The 18,643-nt window shown below is 37.2% G+C and overlaps 1 protein-coding gene across 1 annotated transcript in view; it reads right to left on the bottom strand.

Moving 5' to 3' along the window:
• The window catches only part of LOC125177294 (beta-galactosidase-1-like protein 2), a 59,718-nt gene that overhangs the window by 25,469 nt on the left and 15,606 nt on the right, over window positions 1–18,643 (bottom strand). Inside the window, exons 4-9 of the mRNA XM_047879462.1 lie at window positions 18,554–18,622; window positions 15,694–15,789; window positions 14,421–14,529; window positions 11,499–11,591; window positions 7,793–7,874; window positions 6,760–6,824 (exon numbers count right to left, since the gene is read on the bottom strand). Of these exons, the coding sequence (XP_047735418.1) occupies window positions 6,760–6,824; window positions 7,793–7,874; window positions 11,499–11,591; window positions 14,421–14,529; window positions 15,694–15,789; window positions 18,554–18,622 (514 nt within the window). The remainder of the gene's footprint in view (window positions 1–6,759; window positions 6,825–7,792; window positions 7,875–11,498; window positions 11,592–14,420; window positions 14,530–15,693; window positions 15,790–18,553; window positions 18,623–18,643) is intronic.

Below are 18,643 nucleotides of genomic sequence, written 5' to 3'. Positions count from 1 at the left end.
TACTCATATTTGGTTGGTCTGTTCAAATTTTCTACTTCTTCATGATTCATTATCTGTAGTCTGTATGCTTCCAGGAATTTATCTATTTCTTCCAGGTGGTCTAATTTGTTGGTATATAATTGTTCATACTAGTAGAAACTATGATCCTTTATATTTCTGTGGTATCAGTTGTAATTCTACTCTTCCACTTAAAATTTTATTTACTGAGTCTTATCTCTCCTTTTTTCTTAGTATAGTTAAATATTTATCAGTTTCATCTTCTTAAAAAAACTTGGTTTCATCAATCTTTTCTATTATCTTTCTAGTTTTGATTTCATTTATTTCTGCTCTGATCTTTGTTATTTCCTTATTTCTAATACTTGGAGCTTAGTTTGTTCTTTTTCTAGTTCCTTGAGGTGTAAAGTTAGGTTGTTGGTTTGAGATCTTTTCTTTATCAATGTATGCATTTATAACTATAAACTTCCCTCTTACACCTGCTTTTGCTGTGTCTCATAAGTTTGAGATGCGTTTCCATTTTCATTTGCCTCATGATTTTTTAAATTTCTTTTTTTATTTATTTGACCAATTGATTGTTCAGGATCATGCTGTTTAATCTCCAAAAATTTATGAATTTTCCAGTTTTTTCCTTGTAATTGATTTCTAGTTTCATACCACTGTGGTCAGAAAATACGATTTCAATCTTCTTAAATTTTTTAAGACATGTTGTGTGGCCTAACATATGGTCTATTCTAGAGAATGTTCCATGTGTACTTGAGAAGAATGTACATTCTGTTGCTGCTGGTTAGAATTTTTGTAAATATTCTTTAGGTCCATCTGGACTAATGTATAATTTAAGTCCTATGTTTCCTTCTTTATTATCTGCCTGGGTGATATTATCTGTCTAGATGGAATTGAGGTATTAAGTCCCCTGCATTTATTGTATCACTATGTCTCCATTCAGATCTATTAACATTTCCTTTATGTGTTTAGGTGCTTCTACATTGGGTGCATAATATTTACAATTATTATATACACATTTGATATACATTGCTCAATTCTTTATGAATTGACCCCTTTATCATCATTTAAAGACTTTCTTTGACTGTTGATACAGAGTTTGTCTCAGTCTGTTTTGTCTGATATAAATACAGCTACTCTCTACTTTGTTTTGGCTTCTATTTGCATGGAATATCTTTTTTCCATCCCTTCAATTTCAGTCTGTGTCCTCAAAGCTGTGTGTCTCTTGTAGCCAACAGATACTTGAGTCTTATTTTTTTAATCCATTCAGCCACTCTATCTCTTTTTATTAGAGGATTTAGTCCATTTACATTATAATAATTATTGATAGGTATTATGTTAATTCTTTTATGGTTTTGTAATTCCTTTGTTCTTTTCTTCCTCTTTTGATCTGTTCTTTTGTGGTTTGATGATTTTTCTGTACTGGTATGCTTTAATTCCTGTCTCTTTATCTTTTGTATATCTACTGCAGGATTTTGTTTTGTGGCTATTATGAGATTTATATAAAACATCTCATATTGATAGCAGTCTATTCTACTAACACAGGTTAACTTCAAGCATGTATTAAAGCTCTACATTTTTAATTCTCTCCGTACATATTTTTGATATCACAATTTACATCTTTTTACCTTGTGTGTCATTAAAAAATTATTGTAGTTAGAATTATTTTTAATCCTTTTGTCTTTTAACCTTCATACTAGAGTTAAAAGTGATTTACCTGTCACAATATTATTCTAAATTTAACCATACATTTACCTTTACCAGGGAACTTTATATTTTCATGTCTTCCTGTTACAAACTAGCTTTTCCTGTTACTAATTAGTTTCTATTTCTTTTCAGCTTAAGAATTTCTTTTAACATTTTTTGTGATGCTAGTTTGTTGTGATGAATTCATGTAGCTTTGTCTGTCTGGCAAACTCCACCTCTCCTTCAATTCTGAAGGACACCTTCACAGGGTAGGTTATCCTAGGTTGGCAGTTCTTTTCTTTTAGCACTTTGACTATATCATCCCACTCCCTCTGGCATGCAAGATTTCTGCTGAAAATCTGTGATAGCCTTATGGGGCTTTCCTTCTATGTAACAAGTTGCTTTTCTCTTGCTCTTCTAAGATTTTCTCCTTGTCTTTAACTTTTAACAAATTAGTTATATGTGTCCCAGTATGAGTCTCTTTGGATTCATTTTATATGGCACTCTCTGGGCTTCCTGGATCTGAATGTCTGTTTCATTCCCTTGGTAAGTTTTTAGCCATTATTTCTTTGATTAAGCCTTCTAATCCCTTCTCTCTCTCTTCTCCTTCCAGGATCTCTATAATGTGTGTATTGTTCTGTTTAATGTGTCCCATATGTTGTCCCATAAATCCCTTAAGCTATCCTCACACGTTTTTCATTCTTTTCTCTTTTTCTCTTAAGACTGGATGAATTCCACTGCCCTGTCTTTGAATCTGCAGATCCATTTTTTCCACTACATCAAGTCTGTTGTTGAGCCCCTCTATTGGATTTTTCAGTTCAATTATTTTATCCTTCAGCTCTATGATTTGTTTGGCCTTTTTTAAATATTTTCTATCTCTTTTTTGAAATTCTCACTTTGCATATGTATTACACTCCTGACCTCAATAACTATCTCTATGATGATTATTTTTGAACTCTCTATAAGGCAAATCACTTATTTACATTTCATTAAGATTTGCTTCTGGAATTTCTTCTTCTTTTGTTTGGAACTTATTCCTGTTTTTTTTGTTTGTTTGTTTGTTTGTTTCATTGTCTTTGATTCTCTGCTAATTTCTGTGCATTAGATAAAACAGCCATTTCTCCCCATCTTGATAGAATGATCTCATATAAGAGATGAACCTTGTTGATCAGCCTGGCCCATGTACCTGTCTCTCAAACTTTTGTGATTGCCTAAGCTATCTTCTTTGTTTTTAGTGGCTCACAGTAGTCGAGTGTGTGCCAAGAACTGACAGTGTCCCAGAGGAAAGAGTCACAGTCAGCAATCAAATGCAAGCTGATTAGAGGTTGGACTCTCAGCCACCAGCAAGGAAAATATGTTGTTAAGCCCCATCCGGGGAGAAACTGGGAGATGGGAATTTTAGCTTGCTTCCCCTGTACTGGGTCCAGATTTATAGTTGGGGAAGGAGGTGCTTCTGTGCTTGTTAAGGACTCTTTGTTTGCTATGGTCCTGTGGTACTTGTAAATGCAGGCCCTTTTGGCTATTAGAACCAGATGATCCAGTAGCCTGTTCCTTGGCTGGCTACTGCAAAAGCTAGGCACTAAATGTATGCATAAGTTCCTTCTAGGGAGATACTGGGGACTTGGTTTTATTATTGGAGTGAACTGAAAGAAAGTATGAGAAGTGACCATCAGTTTCCCAGAACCGGGAAGACTGCAGCCAGCCTCTAGTTGCCTGATAAATTAGAAGCCTGGCCCACAGGCAGCAACTTTTAAAGTATGTAGATAAATCTTTTCAGGGACAGACTGGGATTTTGTCTGTCCTTCTGTGCTACTGCAGTTGTTTCTTTTTTTCATAGTCTTGTAGGTCTCATGGACATAGCTTTCAGAGCTAGGTGTTTGGAGGCCCATACCTCCAGTGAAAGTCTTAAAAGTTGGAGCACTAGATGTGGAATCCAAACTCTTCACTCTTCAGGGAGTAGCTAGGAGTTGAAGGTTCTATCTTGATTGTGACATTGTACCAGGGGGTGGGGTTTATGGTGACAATGTGTCTCAGACTTTCCTACCCATTTTGATGTGGTTATTTGCTCATTCTCACAATCTCTAGAGCCACTCAGCTAGTCTCTGGACCTCTTTCAGAGGGAAGTGTTCACATGTGTCTGTATATTTGGGGCATCTGTGGGAGCAAGGAAGCTCAGGAGTCTCCTGTATCACCATCTTGGTCAACTCCAAACTAAATTCCCAGTTCCTTTCATTTGTTTTTGTCTTTATTTTATTTTTTATTTGAGAGAGAGAGAGAGCACATGAGCCTGGGAGAGGGGCAAATAGGGAGAGAGACAGAATCTTAGACAGGTTCCACATTCAGCATGGACTGAAGCAAGGCCTGATCCCACAACCTTGGGACCATGACCTGAGCTAAAATCAACTGACTGAGCCTCCCAGGTGCCCCTCATTTATTTTTAGAAAAATTCTAAATTATATTTCCTGGAAGCATTCCACTTTGTTAAGTGGAAGACACAATGGCCTGAGCAGAAAAACAAAAGCAAATACTTCAAATGTGCTCCTACCAGTAAGGAGAAGTGTGGTAATGTCTGTCAGAGTAATAAAACCCAAGTTTTCAAAACTATTGGCAGTATATGTTACTGATATGACTTAAGTGAAGGCTGCCATCAATAGCATCCTAAATCTCTTTCATATAGACTGCTATCAGGATGGATTTCTTCCTATCTGCATTTTGGTATTTCAGTTTTGTTCCTGTTTTGTTTTTAATTTTAATGCAGAGACTTTGTAATTACTGTGTATTGACTTCAGCCTATTGTGACACAGCAGATTCCCTCATTTGGTGGGTGAGCACTCCTTTCTAGCTATCTTATTTGGAATCTTGACAAGCACAGCTTCTGTATTTTCCCTCAGGAGAGGATCAGACAGAACAAAACCAACAACGGAGCCCCCATATTCAGTGAACAAACCTGGATATAGCCTCCACAAAGGCAAAGACGGTATCTGTTAGATCACTGTATATACCTAGAGCCTATACTATATATAGATCACTAGTATATACCTACAGCCTAGCACTGGACCTGGCACAAGGTACCCACTCAAAATAATGTGCTCGTTCTGATCTAAATTTGAAACATTTAACTTCTCTTCCAGTTCAAGTGTTAGCTCCCCCCCTCCCCCAATCTATGTAGGCTCTATCTTGTCCAGTTTGGAAAGAAATATGTTTGATAGAGAACACAAAAACAAAATAGAGGCTCAAAATCTCTGCTTTCTTCCCATATTCAGTTACAACATCTGTCCCTAAGAATTGTGTTTCTCGCATGTTCACTTTCTCACATAAGAAATGCAGTAGAGACAAATTACAATGAGCTTTCTAAAGCTACTGGTACTCATTTTCACTATTTAATTCCTGTGATTGCTCCACTACTATATCAAAGCATTTTCTCACCAGAGAAGGAGTTTAGATGGTGGATGATATAAGACAGTAAAAAGAGCATGGTACTTGGAGGCAGAAGGTTTGAGTTTAATTAAGCCTGGATTATTCAATTGCATGATCTGATCGTCCACGTGTTATCTCAAATTAGTAATTTCCCCTTTCTAAGTCATGGTTTCCTCATCTCCGAAGTGGGAATAAGACTAATAGTTTTGTACATGGTGATTTAAGAAATAAACATGAAAAAAGGGGAAGATTATACAAACTAAAAGCTGTGTATATAAATATCATCTAATGTCTTTCTAGCTCTTGTTAGTACTTCATACTCTATATCTGCCTTTGTTTGTTGTCTACGTATCTTACCACTAAAATATAAACTCCAAAAATTCTGCTTTTATAGACTTCATTCACTGCTTTATATACAATGCCTTGAAAAGTACTTAACTGGCACACAGTAGGTGCTAAAAACATTCACTGACTACTCCATGAATAAACAAAATGAGGTCATTCATTTTCAGGACTTTGCTAATAATAGATAGCATATCACATTGACTCCTGATTTCGTCGGTTTTATTGATTTCCCCCTGCCAATTCTTCCTCATCATATCATGATGTTAGCATCTATTTGAGTGTTTACTTTGTCCTGGGAATTATACTCCCTCTTCATATTCTTTTGGAATGCACTCACCCCAACATCTCTGAGCTACTTGCACCATTTCCTGATGTTGGCCCAGTCATTATGCTGGATACACATTCCTTTGTACTCTTCCCTAAATCTTAGTGCTATCTCAGACTCTAGGAGTGTATGAGAGCAGAAACAGGAATTTCAGGCATTGTTTTATAGTGATGGTAATTAATAGATGCTTCTTGTGCTCCTAATACTACATATCTCAATCCAATGCAAAAGGAAACATGTAACCATGGATCTAGCCGGTGGCAGATATCTATGCCACCCTCTGATCTCCAGTTACTCAATAATAGTTTTATTGCAACTAGCACTTCCTATCTTGTGTTATTTACATATCTTATCTTTCTCACTGGATCATAAGTAAAGATTAATGGGGCATGAGTAAAGGGTTAATAAAATTTTTCTCTTTGCTCATGCAAGGTGACTTTAGGTCTACCTGGAAACCTCATAAAGGCAGGATGTTATCTATGTTATCAGGTAGATTGGTATGGTTAAAATGCCCTCTGATTAGCAAATAGTATCTGAATTGGAAAACTATGAATGATGTATAAATTCCTAATGAAGCCATAGATTCTTGTGTGCTTGCAACCCAAAATTTATGCCTATAGAGCTATGAAAAGGGATAGTGGTTGGTTCTTCTCCTGAGACTGAGGATTCTTTGCCAGAATGGCTCCCATTCCTTGAAACCAGAGCTGTTGCTTGGGGTGGGGGTACAGCCCTTGGACTTCTGTGGAGATTCCCACTGATGCTGCCCTGCTAGTATGTTATGTTTCTCATCCTGTATCCTTCTAAGGGGCTAAGGGCCAGGCATTGTAAGCATTTGAATTTAATTTATTTATACCCCAAACTACCTGGAGAAGGCATTTCAAGGGCATAAAGGATCCAAGTTTTAACTGAACTAATTACTATTGAGAAGTGGTCTATCAGGTCCTAGCATGAACAAGATCAAAATATCTCCATCTCTGAAATATCCTTACCTGAATTGAAAAGAATGTATCATAAGTTTCTTTCTTTATATTTTTCATGTGGAGAGTGGAAAGTACTGTGGAGGAAAAGGAGACACTATGCATAAGTCCTGCTACAAGCACTGTAGGACAGAGGGGAGAATGGGCTCTCAGATACACAATGAAGAGCTGAGACTCGACACTCTTGCACATACACCTCACAAGTAGTTCTCATGAACACTTTATGGATTGTGGTTAATAACAAAGATATGATCCTGCATGTGGGTCTATACCTGCTCCATACAAAGTGCTTTCACATACATCCCTTCATTTAGCATTTACAATAAATTACCCAGACAATAAGGGCAGTTAAAATAAACTACATTATGCTGGTGAATAAATGAAACTGAGCCCAGAGAGGTGAATAACCTAAGACCTAAACTTGACTATAGATCTCCTGACTTCTAATTCAGAACACTATCCTGCCTCTCCTACAAGATGCAGGATGCCAAAAGACAGTGGGGAGGCTGGCAGAGGAGAATAGGCCTGAGAGGCTGCTGGGTGAAAGAACTCCAAATAGCACTGTTCTCTGGCTCTACTTGTCTGCACATAGCCTTTTTCCATTTTCTTAAGTATTAATCCGTACTTCCTCCTTATAATTCTATTCCATGTTTCCCTACTGTGTCTATTCTCCAAACTTTTCTACCCCCTGTGCTCCTGGGGCTCAGTCCATGACAATACCATTTCTCTGACACTGCCTCTCCTTCATGTTGTTCAGTCATAGCCATTTCACAACAATGAAGATAGTCTTTACTCTGGTCCCAGCCAAGCCCCATCTTGTCACCAGGGACTGAAGAGGATGGAGGAAGTGTCCTGCATTGTTGTGTTCTGGGGGTAATGGCTGGTACAGTAACAAGGTGAGGACTGGTTCCCTAACTCAGCCCCACCACTTTTCCCTAAAATCTATGGGGCCTCATCCATGGGAAATGGGAGAAATAAAGCACCAGAAGGACTCTTGTTCTGTTTCAGACTTCACTACTACAAAAAGGGTAAAGAGAAAAAGTACCATGTTTTAAGTGGCCTCTTTTCAGTTCTTTTCCATCATCAGCAGTCATAAGCAGCACCTTGATCCCTCTTGTGACCAGGGCCTATGGAGAAATTTGGTAAGGTAAATGAACTGTCCCTGGTCCCATGGGATCACTTCTCTCTAGAAAAAAAAATGATGGCAATAAAAATACTAGAATGAAGCTGAGGAATGGAGGAAAAGTCTAATTCCCTCATCCAACTACTTGTAAGTTATTAGATTAGAAAAAAAACATCATTCCTGCCTCAGCCACACTCAGGAAGGCCAAACTGACAATTAAAATGTTAGACCTAAAAAAAGAAAAAATGTCAGACCTAAAGGAAGACGCAGTGGGACTGTTTGCATTCACCTTAATACAGTGTCTTCCCTTAAGGACATGAATCCTGCATTTTGTCTAGTGCATCAGAGAGCACCTCCTCCACACATGTGCTCAAATTAACCACACACTGTGTACCCAACTCACAGTACAGATTAGGGAACACACACACAAATGCTGGTTTTCCTTTGGGCAATGGCAAACTCAGGTAAATTCTGGTTTAGTCAATCTGTGGTCACACTTTTTGCCTTGTGAGACTTTAATATCTCTACTTCAACTAGAAATAAATCTAGGAGATTCTAAATCAAAGAGAGAGAGAAGAGGCTAATAAACTTATCTACCTGAAAGGTAAAATACTGAGACTATGGCCATAAGTTCCAAGAAAAGCCAAAAGTATGCCTTCTTGGGCCTGTGGATCACAATATCCTGAAGGTGGAACTATTCCTGCAATTATTCTAAGGCTACTTGTTGGCTATCAGAAGATGTTTGTTTCTACCAAACTCTTCTGAAAAACTGGAAAGGCTGAGAGGTGAATATAATGAGTGAGAAGAAACACCATGTCATATACGAATTACAGTAAAACTTCCACTACCATAGGTCTTATTAGATGCAACATTTCAAAGCTCTAGCTCCAGTGAGCAATATAGCTTATTGGTAGGTAACCACATAGCTTCTCATTTAAACTAGAACTCTTGATAATGAAAAAAGGTGTTAACCAAGACTCATGGACCACTGCTCATAGAGACAGCAACAGATTCCACTTCTAGGGATGGTGAGCAACTTTGTTTCAGACTAACCATCCTGCTAATAACAACTAGATAAACTGGAACGAAATTTTTTTAACTTATTTGAAGATACTAGGTATATACCAAAGCAAGACTTGGGGAGTCAAGTTTCCAGAAAGTCAGGGAGCTTAGAGAGGTGAAGCTAGCATGTCTTCTGTATTTTTCCTTGAGACATTGTCTAATTTCCAAAACATCAATTGAGAGTTTAAAAAATTGAGATTTCCCAGCAATTTATGAGATGTGGGGAAATAAATTGTAGTTCATAGACTGCCAAGGTGGAAGAGGGTCCATGACAATTCTAGGTTTTCAGCTGGGACCCAAAGGGCTATACCCTAGAAGAGAAGCTCAACAAGAATTAGACTTGCTCTCATAAGAATTGAAGCTCAGCTCCAAATCATTTCAGTTACCTTCTGGAAGCAAAAGTAATTCCATCTGAAAGATTACCAATAGCTTCAAATGATTTCAGTCATGTTTTCATAAATAAATTTGATTGAAAAATAATTAGGTGTACCACAGGATATTATTTTACTTAAAACCATGAGCCAAAAAGACAACAGAATAAATACATAGGGAACTAGATATTAGGTCCCTTAAACATATACTTTGAAATAACTATAATTAATATGTTCAAGGAATTTTTTAAAAATGGATAATTTGGGCCAAATGAAGCCAACTATAGAAAAAAATCAAATGAAAATTCTAGAACTAAAAAAATCACTATTTTTGAAATGAAAAACTAGGTTTAACATCAAAGTAGACAAAGCTGAAGAGAAAATTTATAAATTACAAGACATCTTAGAAAAAAAAACTATTCAAAAAAGAACAAAACAGCTATGTGGAATATTGTGAAAATATATAATTTTGTACAACAGAAGTCCTAGAGGAGAGGAGAGAGAAAATGGAGTTGACAGTTGCTGAAGATTTTCCGAAACTGATTAAAGACTTCAAGCCACATATTGAAGATTGCAAACACATATAAGCAGAATAAAAGTAGAAAGAAAACCACACTTAGCCAAATCTCAGTAAAGTTGATGAAAACCAAAAAGTAAATCTTCAAAGAAGCCAGAAGAAAAAGACATTTTACCTTCAAAGGAACAATAACTTTATCAATAATTGACTTTTTCACGATCTCGCGGTCCGTGAGTTCGAGCCCCACGTCAGGCTCTGGGCTGATGGCTCAGAGCCTGGAGCCTGTTTCCGATTCTGTGTCTCCCTCTCTCTCTGCCCCTCCCCCGTTCATGCTCTGTCTCTCTCTGTCCCAAAAATAAATAAAAAACGTTGAAAAAAAATAAAAAAAAAATAATTGACTTTTTAATAGAAACAATGTACACCAGGGAATCACCAAAGAAAATAAATTGTCAATCTAGAATTCTACATACAGTAAAAATATCCTTCAAAATGAGGGTGAGCTAAGCACATTTTCAAAGAAGCAAAAAGTGAAAGAATTTGTTAACAGCATACCTGCAGTAAAGAAAATACAAATAGATATTCTTTAGGCAGAGGAAATGTAACAGAGACAAAGCTCAGAGATGCAGAGAGGAGAGAAAGGACACAAAAAGTAAATTATGTGAGTAAATCTAATTGACTCCATACAATAATAAAAATAATAATATCTTGAGGGTATAAAATATATAGAGAATTAAGAGAAATAATAATAGTACTGAGGAAAGAAATGCAATTAAACTGTTCTCGGGTGCTTTCTTTGCCTTGGAATTGGCAAGCATACTAATTTATATTAGACATTAATAATTCAGTATGAGGGGCCCCTGGGTGGCTCAGTCAGTTAAGTGGCCGACTTCGGCTCAGGTCATGATTTCGCGGTCGGTGAGTTTGAGCCCCGCATCGGGCTCTATGCTGACAGCTCAGAGCCTGGAGCCTGTTTCAGATTCTGTGTCTCCCTCTCTCTGACCCTACCCCGTTCGTGCTCTGTCTCTTTCTGTCTCAAAAATAAATAAACGTTAAAAAAATAAAAAAAAATTCAGTATGAATACTATAGTCGCTATGGTCAATATGAAAAGAAAAGTGAGAAAATTTTAACCAGTTAATACAGAAGAAAATGGAAAAATAAAAAATACTTAGTCAATACAAAAGAAGAAAAAAAAAAGAAGAGAAAAAAGACCATAGAACAGGTAGGACAAATAGAAAGTAACAGGATGATAGATTTAAATGCAACTGTCATTAATTGTATTAAATGTAAACAGGCCAAATACCTCATTTAAGAGAAATAATTTTCAAAATGGGCTAACAAAAATAAATTATAATTATATCATGCTGTATCTTAAACATATCCAGAATAACTGAAAGTAAAAGGATAGAAAAGTATGTATTATACAAACACTAACCAAAAGACAGCTGTGATGTTCACAGAAAAGAAAAATATTTTAACATCACTCTTTACTTTACAAAAGAGTTGTGTAGGTAGTTTCTTGTCCCCTCTCTAGGATATAAATGCATGGAAAAATCAAACTGGACCTTATTCATCTTCATATCATGCAAACTATAGCTACTCAGGATATGTTTGCTCCACAAACTAACAAAGTGAGAAAAGAAGTATGTAAATATGGAGGAAAATTAAAACAGCACCTACCTTTTTAATATAGGACATGTATCTTTTATCCCGATGATATGAACCATATTCATTCTCAACCTGCACAGCAATGATGGGGCCTCCCTTTCCGTACTGAGGGTCAAGGAGACAAGAGTTTGCAAGTGAAGCTATTGGTGGGGAAAGGCTGGATTTTCTCAATTTGCTGTTGCACACACATATTTAGAGTGTCATAAAAATAACCTATTCCTAAACTCAATTCGAAGTTACACTATAGTTCAGGCAATTTCTCTCACTCCAAAGTCAGTAGTCCCCTCTAGGAGGTCAGCTGCTCTTAAAATCCTACCTTTTCTAGTATGCCCTGTTAACAGACTCCTACCCCATTTCTCTCCTAATTCAATGCATTAAGTGTGATGCTTCACACCTCTACTTCCATCCTTTCTACCTTAGCAACAATTAATGAGTCAAGGGTCTCTCATCCCATATAAAGGTTGTCTTACCTCCTTCCCACTTCTCAGGAACTTCGCTTTTTCTGGAGTACTTTTCTGTCTTCTGTATCTTCACCTCCTTCTTTACTAAACCCTGCACGTCATCATTAACTTGACTCAAATTCCTCATTTAAAATAACTTTCCTGGACCACCTCCCCCTTCAGTTCCCACTATCTTGTCCTCTTCCCCTTCATGGACAAAGCCTGAAATATTTCTGCACTCACTCTTGACTTTTTATCCTTTCATTTACTCTTTTACTCACTTCCACTCTTTATATTCCACCTTTCCATTAACATTATCTTCTCTTTGCTAAGTTCAAACAATAAATTTTAATCCTAATTTACTATCATTCTCAGCAATATTTGACATCTTGGCTACCTTCTCCTTCTTGAAACCCTCTCTTCTGTGGTCTTTTGTTGCTCTCTCCTAGTTGTTGGCCTGCCTTCTGGTCACTACTCTTCAGTCTGTTTTGTGAGATCCTCTTGCCCTACTCACCTTTTAAATGTTGTTTCTCATGGTTCTCTATTAATCCCAACTCTTGTGCTGGATCACATCCCCTTCTTCTCCCCTAATTATGCTCTCTTACAAACGTCTTCACATTTCCCATCCCTACTGACTCCTGTTTGTTGATGGTAACATGCTCAGTCATCCTTTATCTTTATAGTCCTCTCCAGTCCAGCCAATGTATTTCCTCTCCATATCTTCCACTTGCCACACCCTAGTCAAGCTTCATAGTGCTGACATCTGCATCTCCTCAACCTACTCTTGTAAATACATGGGCAACCATGAAGTACTTCTCCCAGCATGCAGAAACAAATAGTGTTGACTTCTAAGAAGTCATACAAACCATGCAAATAGGAATCTGGGCAACACCCAGGACTATGTATAAGGGCCACTGAAGTGTTTGCTCATTAAAACCTGTGATCATCATGGCCCAGGAGCAGCTGGGTGTAGAGTTGAAATGGAAGATTTTTTTAGCAATCAAGAAATAACTGCATTGTATACTGATATTGGGAAAAAAGAGGACACAAGGCCCAAAAGAATGTTTCCCAAACCTTTAAATCTTATCCTCTGCTGACAAACGTTGAAAAATATTTTCAAAATATGATTCTGTCTTCCCCTTTCCCATCCATCCAATTATGAATCTCACAGATTAGAGAATAGATAAGGAAGAGGGAAGATCCAGAAGTTGACAGTACCTGGGATCCGTAAGAGACCCTGAACTGGATTGACAGTTCTAAAAGAAGGCTATTCAGGTACAAGTGATAAGGCCATGATAAAATGTTTTCAAAGACCTCCCAACCTCCTCAGGCCCTCATTTTGTGCTCATTAAGCAAGGTTCTGATTACTAAGTTAGTTTTCCAAGAGGTTCAAGACTGAGAAGTCTGATTTGGGGTGGGCTGAGTACTCTAATTCAATGCTGCCCAGCATGCCCATGAAAATGCTCTGTATCTGCACTGTCTAATATGGTAGCAACCATCCAGACATGGCTCCTGAGCACTAAAAATGTGTGTAAATGAGGAAATAAATTTTTATTTTATTTTATTTTATTTTAATTAAGTTTAAATAGCTACATATGGCTATGGCTACCATACTGTACAGCATGACTCTAATCATTGTAGAAAATTATCTCTACTCTCCCCAAATGACACACTGATTCACACTCTTCAGTCATGTAGTGGTTGGCTTCTCTGAGTATGATTAGCTCTGAGATACTGACAATGTTAGGAACCAATTCTGTCCATAGTAAATTCAAATTCACACTCTGTGAAGCCCTCTCCTAGACATGAACATGTTTGCCATTGCCTCAATTCAATCTACAATACTATCTCCTTCAAATGATTACCATGAGAATGAAACATGCTAGGTAAATGTTGATTACCTCACAGAAAGCTTGATACTTAGTAAATGTTATACTTTTGTTCCTTCCCCCTATTCATCTTCTACCTAGTATACAGTCCTTTTTATATTTTCCAACCATTTTAGAAAAATAGTAGCACTAACCAATGAGTATGTTTGGAACCATCGTTTTATTTTGGTGGAGGGATATTAAAAAACAAATAAATTACAACTTCTACAAAATCACTGACCTAAGATCACCCATCTAATCTATTATTATGTGTGAAGTACTGATAAGTAGCTATTTTAGCAGCTAAATTAAGACATTTTGAGGATTATCATTAATTTCCTATTTATGGTGACTAAGGGCAAAGATATAAAGGAGAAGAGAAAACAAAAGTATACAGAGTGCAATATCAAGTGCACTGCCAGGGACAAGGCTTCCGGCGGGGCAGTAGATAGGAAATATGCATAAAATCAGGTTAATAAAAATCTAATATTTCTTAAATAAGGAATTAGAAGGAGCTGCTATATACACCCCTGTTTCTGCGTGATAGAAAATAGGCTAGCCCTATCTAGGAAATCAATTCAGGTAATTACTTCCCTTGGTCATAGGAATGGAGAATTGGGTTTTACCTGGAGTGGTACTATCTTGGGAATAAGCTCATCAAAATAGTGGTTCATTGCTTTAGTGAAGCCCTTGTAAGTTGTTCTCAGCTTCATTTTTGGATCCTGGAGTAACCAGCTAGAATTAAAAACATGGGAATAATTCTTGAGGTAGCAAATAGCAGTAAGAAGTGTTCAAGCATTTGGCTGGAAAACATGGACAGTCACACTGGAACAGTATATTTTGAGATCTTAATCCATATTTAAGAAAAAGCAATCTATGTTCCAGTTATAAATAGCTCAGCACTTTAGCCACCTCTTTTCTCAAAAATACACATAAGAGCTGTGTAATGATGAAATGATCCAGACCAGAGTCATCAAGCTGCAGCCCACAGGATAAATTAGACCCATTGTCTGCTTCTGTAAATAAAGTTTTATTGGAACACACCACACCCATTTGTTTATTTATTGTCACAGCTGTGCTCCTGCTACAACACCAGGACTGAATAGTCACAACAGTGTATGTGGCCCTTAAAGCTGAAACTATTTATTATCTTGCCTTTTACAGAAAAGGTTTGCCAACTCCTAGTCAGGAGTGAGATTTTTATAAAGCAGTTTCAAAGTTTTTAAAAAATGCTCTTTGGTGGAACATTATTTGGCCATAAAAAAGGAATGAAGACCTGTACATGCTACAACATGGATGAACTTTGGAAACATTATGCTAAGCAAAGAAGTCAGTTACAAAAGGTCACATATTGTATAATTCCACTTATATGAAATATACACCCTTTGGGTGACAAAAAAGTCTAGAACTAGAAAGTGGTGATGATTGTTCAACATTTTTCATGTACTTAATTGCCACAAAACTGTGTACTTTCAAATGGTAAATTTTATGCTATGTGTATTTTACCACAGTTAGAAAACAATTGGAAGCTAGCAAAAGGGAAAACCTCTCTTTAAAAAGAGATAATCAACTCAATTTATTACCATTTGTACAGCCATCACAAAAACTAGAACTTAAAAAGGTATTACTTAAGTGGTAGCCATTACTTTTTACTAAAATAAAAAAACATGCTCTATCTTATTTACACTGCAGAAATGAGATGGAGATTTATATAAAACAAATACATACTATGTAAATCCCAGTATATTGAAGTTCATTTTCTATGTTACTAAATGGAAAAGAATAGTGTAGTTTAAAAATGTACACTGAAAAACAGCCAAACCCTTTGCTCTAACTTCCATTTGCATGTGGTAGGGCCCCACATGGAGTCATGGCCAGGGGCCTCAGACTACTACTTACCTAGGCAAGCCTCCAAGGTCTAAGTCGCTACCAATATAGGGGCCTGGACACAGAATGACCCACAGCCCCACCTCTGAAGCAATGGATATAAAAGCCCTGGGAAGTGAAGCAATAAAGATAATTTATTATTTAGGCTGAGGCCTGGAATCACTGCTATTTTGCTCTCTGAGGTCTCTGCTTGAGGTCAGAATGGGAGGAACTCCCAGCCTGGTCTACAAAAGTCTTTGTAGGTGACATGAACCAAAGGGACATGGAGCCCTACACTTGACAGGAAAGGGGCTCATTCAAGGTGCTAGAAAGCAGGACAGGAAGTGAAAGTCCAAAAATCCTAAACCAGACACCCACCTTCCCTCCTGAACCCACTCCTCCCCATGTATCTCTCACCACCAGAAAAGAAAGCCATCTAAGGCAGACTCCTACAAATCTTGCTCTGCCTTCTTCCTCGTATCCTACTTTTAGTCACCAAATCCTGTTTATTCCTCCTACTTAATGTTTTCAAACATGAAACTCTTCTTAATTTCTAGTGCTACCACATTTGTTAAATAACTCATCATTTCACATGTGCATTATTACAATGGTTTTCTGACTGCTTTCCTTCCTTTTTCTTACCTTCTTCCAGGCTTTTTCAGTTATGTCCATAATCATCAACAACAAAAGTAGGAGTTAATTTTTACCTCATATCACCATCCCGCATACAGCTCAATTCTTTTTAATTTTTTTTTCAATGTTTATTTATTTTTTGGGGGACAGAGAGAGACAGAGCATGAACGGGGGAGGGTCAGAGAGAGAGGGAGACACAGAATCGGAAACAGGCTCCAGGCTCTGAGCCATCAGCCCAGAGCCCGACGCGGGGCTCGAACTCACAGACCGCGAGATCGTGACCTGGCTGAAGTCGGACGCTTAACCGACTGCGCCACCCAGGCGCCCCATCAATTCTTTAGGACTATTATTTTATTTGACGATTCTGTGAACTAGGTATCAATATCATCTCCATTTTACAGATAGGAAAATAAAAGCTCAAATGAGTCAAAGCTTCCTACATGTGACATTTTGAGCTAAAAGTACAATCAGGCAGAGAGCTTCCAGAAATGAAATATCAACTACAATATTATTCTGCCTCTTTAAAATGCTTCTGGCACAATCGTTCTAAACACACAAATTTCCTAAATTAAAATTCTTCAAATGACTCCCAATGCCTTCAGAAAAGATTCCAAATTCTGCAACATGGTAAATATAAAGGCAAGATGTGGTCTACTATATCTCCAGCTTTGTTTTTTGGCACTTTTTCTACTTAAATTAGTAGGACAACCAGACATATTGTTTGCAATTTCCAGAAAATATAATCAGTTAATCACCAAAGCCATTCCCTTTTCTTCCTGGGCTCACAGATCGACTACATCTCCTAGCCTCCCATGCACTGAAGTATTCGTATGTGACTAACTTCAAGCCAACAGGATGAACAGGAGGGATGCATTCTAATTTCCTAAAAAGATTCTCCATGCTCTTTCTTCCACTTGCTGGCTTGATGCAGACAAGAGTAGCAGTCTGGAAGCTATGTGATGAAGATGGTGAAGTCACAAGACAGAAAGACCCTGAATCTCTCAATTATTTCTTGAAAGAGACATAATGCTTACCAGGAATAGTGACTTTAGATTTTACTTAAATGAAAATAAACCTTTATTGATAAAGATGTTGAGACTTGCTACAGAAGCTAACATCACCTTAGTTAATGTAAAATGTTCTCACATTTCTAACTTTGCCTTCATGGGACCCTCTACCTGAAATACCATTCAGCCCTCTCTAGCAAACTTCTGCTCAACATTTTAATTTATTTCAGCTATAACTTCACTGTTGTCTTCCCTGATCTGTTCCCCTAGTTTGGGTTGTGTGTTCTTAGTATATTATTTGTCTCTTTCCTTATAGACAATCCTTAGTCTTGACAGCACAAAGTGTATTATCTGTATATCTCCTGCACCAAAGACAATGTCTTAACTATAGCAGATAGTAAACACGTATGTTTTAACAAACAATTATAGACCTTCTCAACTTAAGATAGAGTTACATCCCAATAAATCCATCATAAGTTAAAAATATTATGTCAAAAATGCATTTAATACATATGATGTACTGAACATGGCAGTTTAGCTTAACATACTCTAAAATGTGCTCAGAACACTTACATTAGCCTACAGATGGGCAAAATCACCTAACATAGAGCCTATTTTATAATAAAATATTGAATATCTCATGTAATTTATTGAATGCTATATTGAAAATGAAAAACAGAATGGTTGTATGGGTACAGAATGGTTGCATATCAGCTGTTTGCCCTCATGACTGCAAGGCTGACTGGGAGGGTGAGATGGATACTGCTATCCAGCATCATAAGAGTGTATAGTACAACATAATGCTAGCCTGGGAAAAGATCAAAATTCAAAATCTGAAGTACAGTTTCTACTAAATGCATGTCACTTTCACACCATCATAAAGTGAAAACACCATTTTAAGCTGGAGACTGTACTCTGCTGTGTCATATCTTAGAAACACTGTAAACTATAGCCCAGAAATATCCTCTAATAACTGAGAAAGCAGGTTCTTCATGATAGATTAAAACTACAGCACTCAAGATGTGGACCTTCTAAATCACACTGTAAGTAAAATGCACCACAGATATTAAGGTCTAAGCTCTACTGCAAGTTAATAGATTCACTGCTCTAGAGGGTTTCAAACCAGGGAACAAAATTATCAGAGCTTCCTGATGATTCTCCAAACAGAAAATAAGGTGGTTTTGTTCATCTGATCCCGTAGAGTCAAACCCCTATCTTTAGGCCATAGATAGGGCCTCCACATTAAGACATACATGAAATCCAGGTTTGCAGTAAAATAAAACCAGCCCTTTCTTGGCTCATGAAGGTTCCAGGGAATATGCCTGCAATGGAAAAAAAAAAGA

This window comes from Prionailurus viverrinus, chromosome D1 (genome assembly GCF_022837055.1).
Source record: "Prionailurus viverrinus isolate Anna chromosome D1, UM_Priviv_1.0, whole genome shotgun sequence".
Taxonomy (NCBI): domain Eukaryota; kingdom Metazoa; phylum Chordata; class Mammalia; order Carnivora; family Felidae; genus Prionailurus; species Prionailurus viverrinus.
The sequence above is the reverse complement of the archived record's forward strand: the minus strand, read 5'-3'. Positions and strand labels throughout refer to the sequence as shown.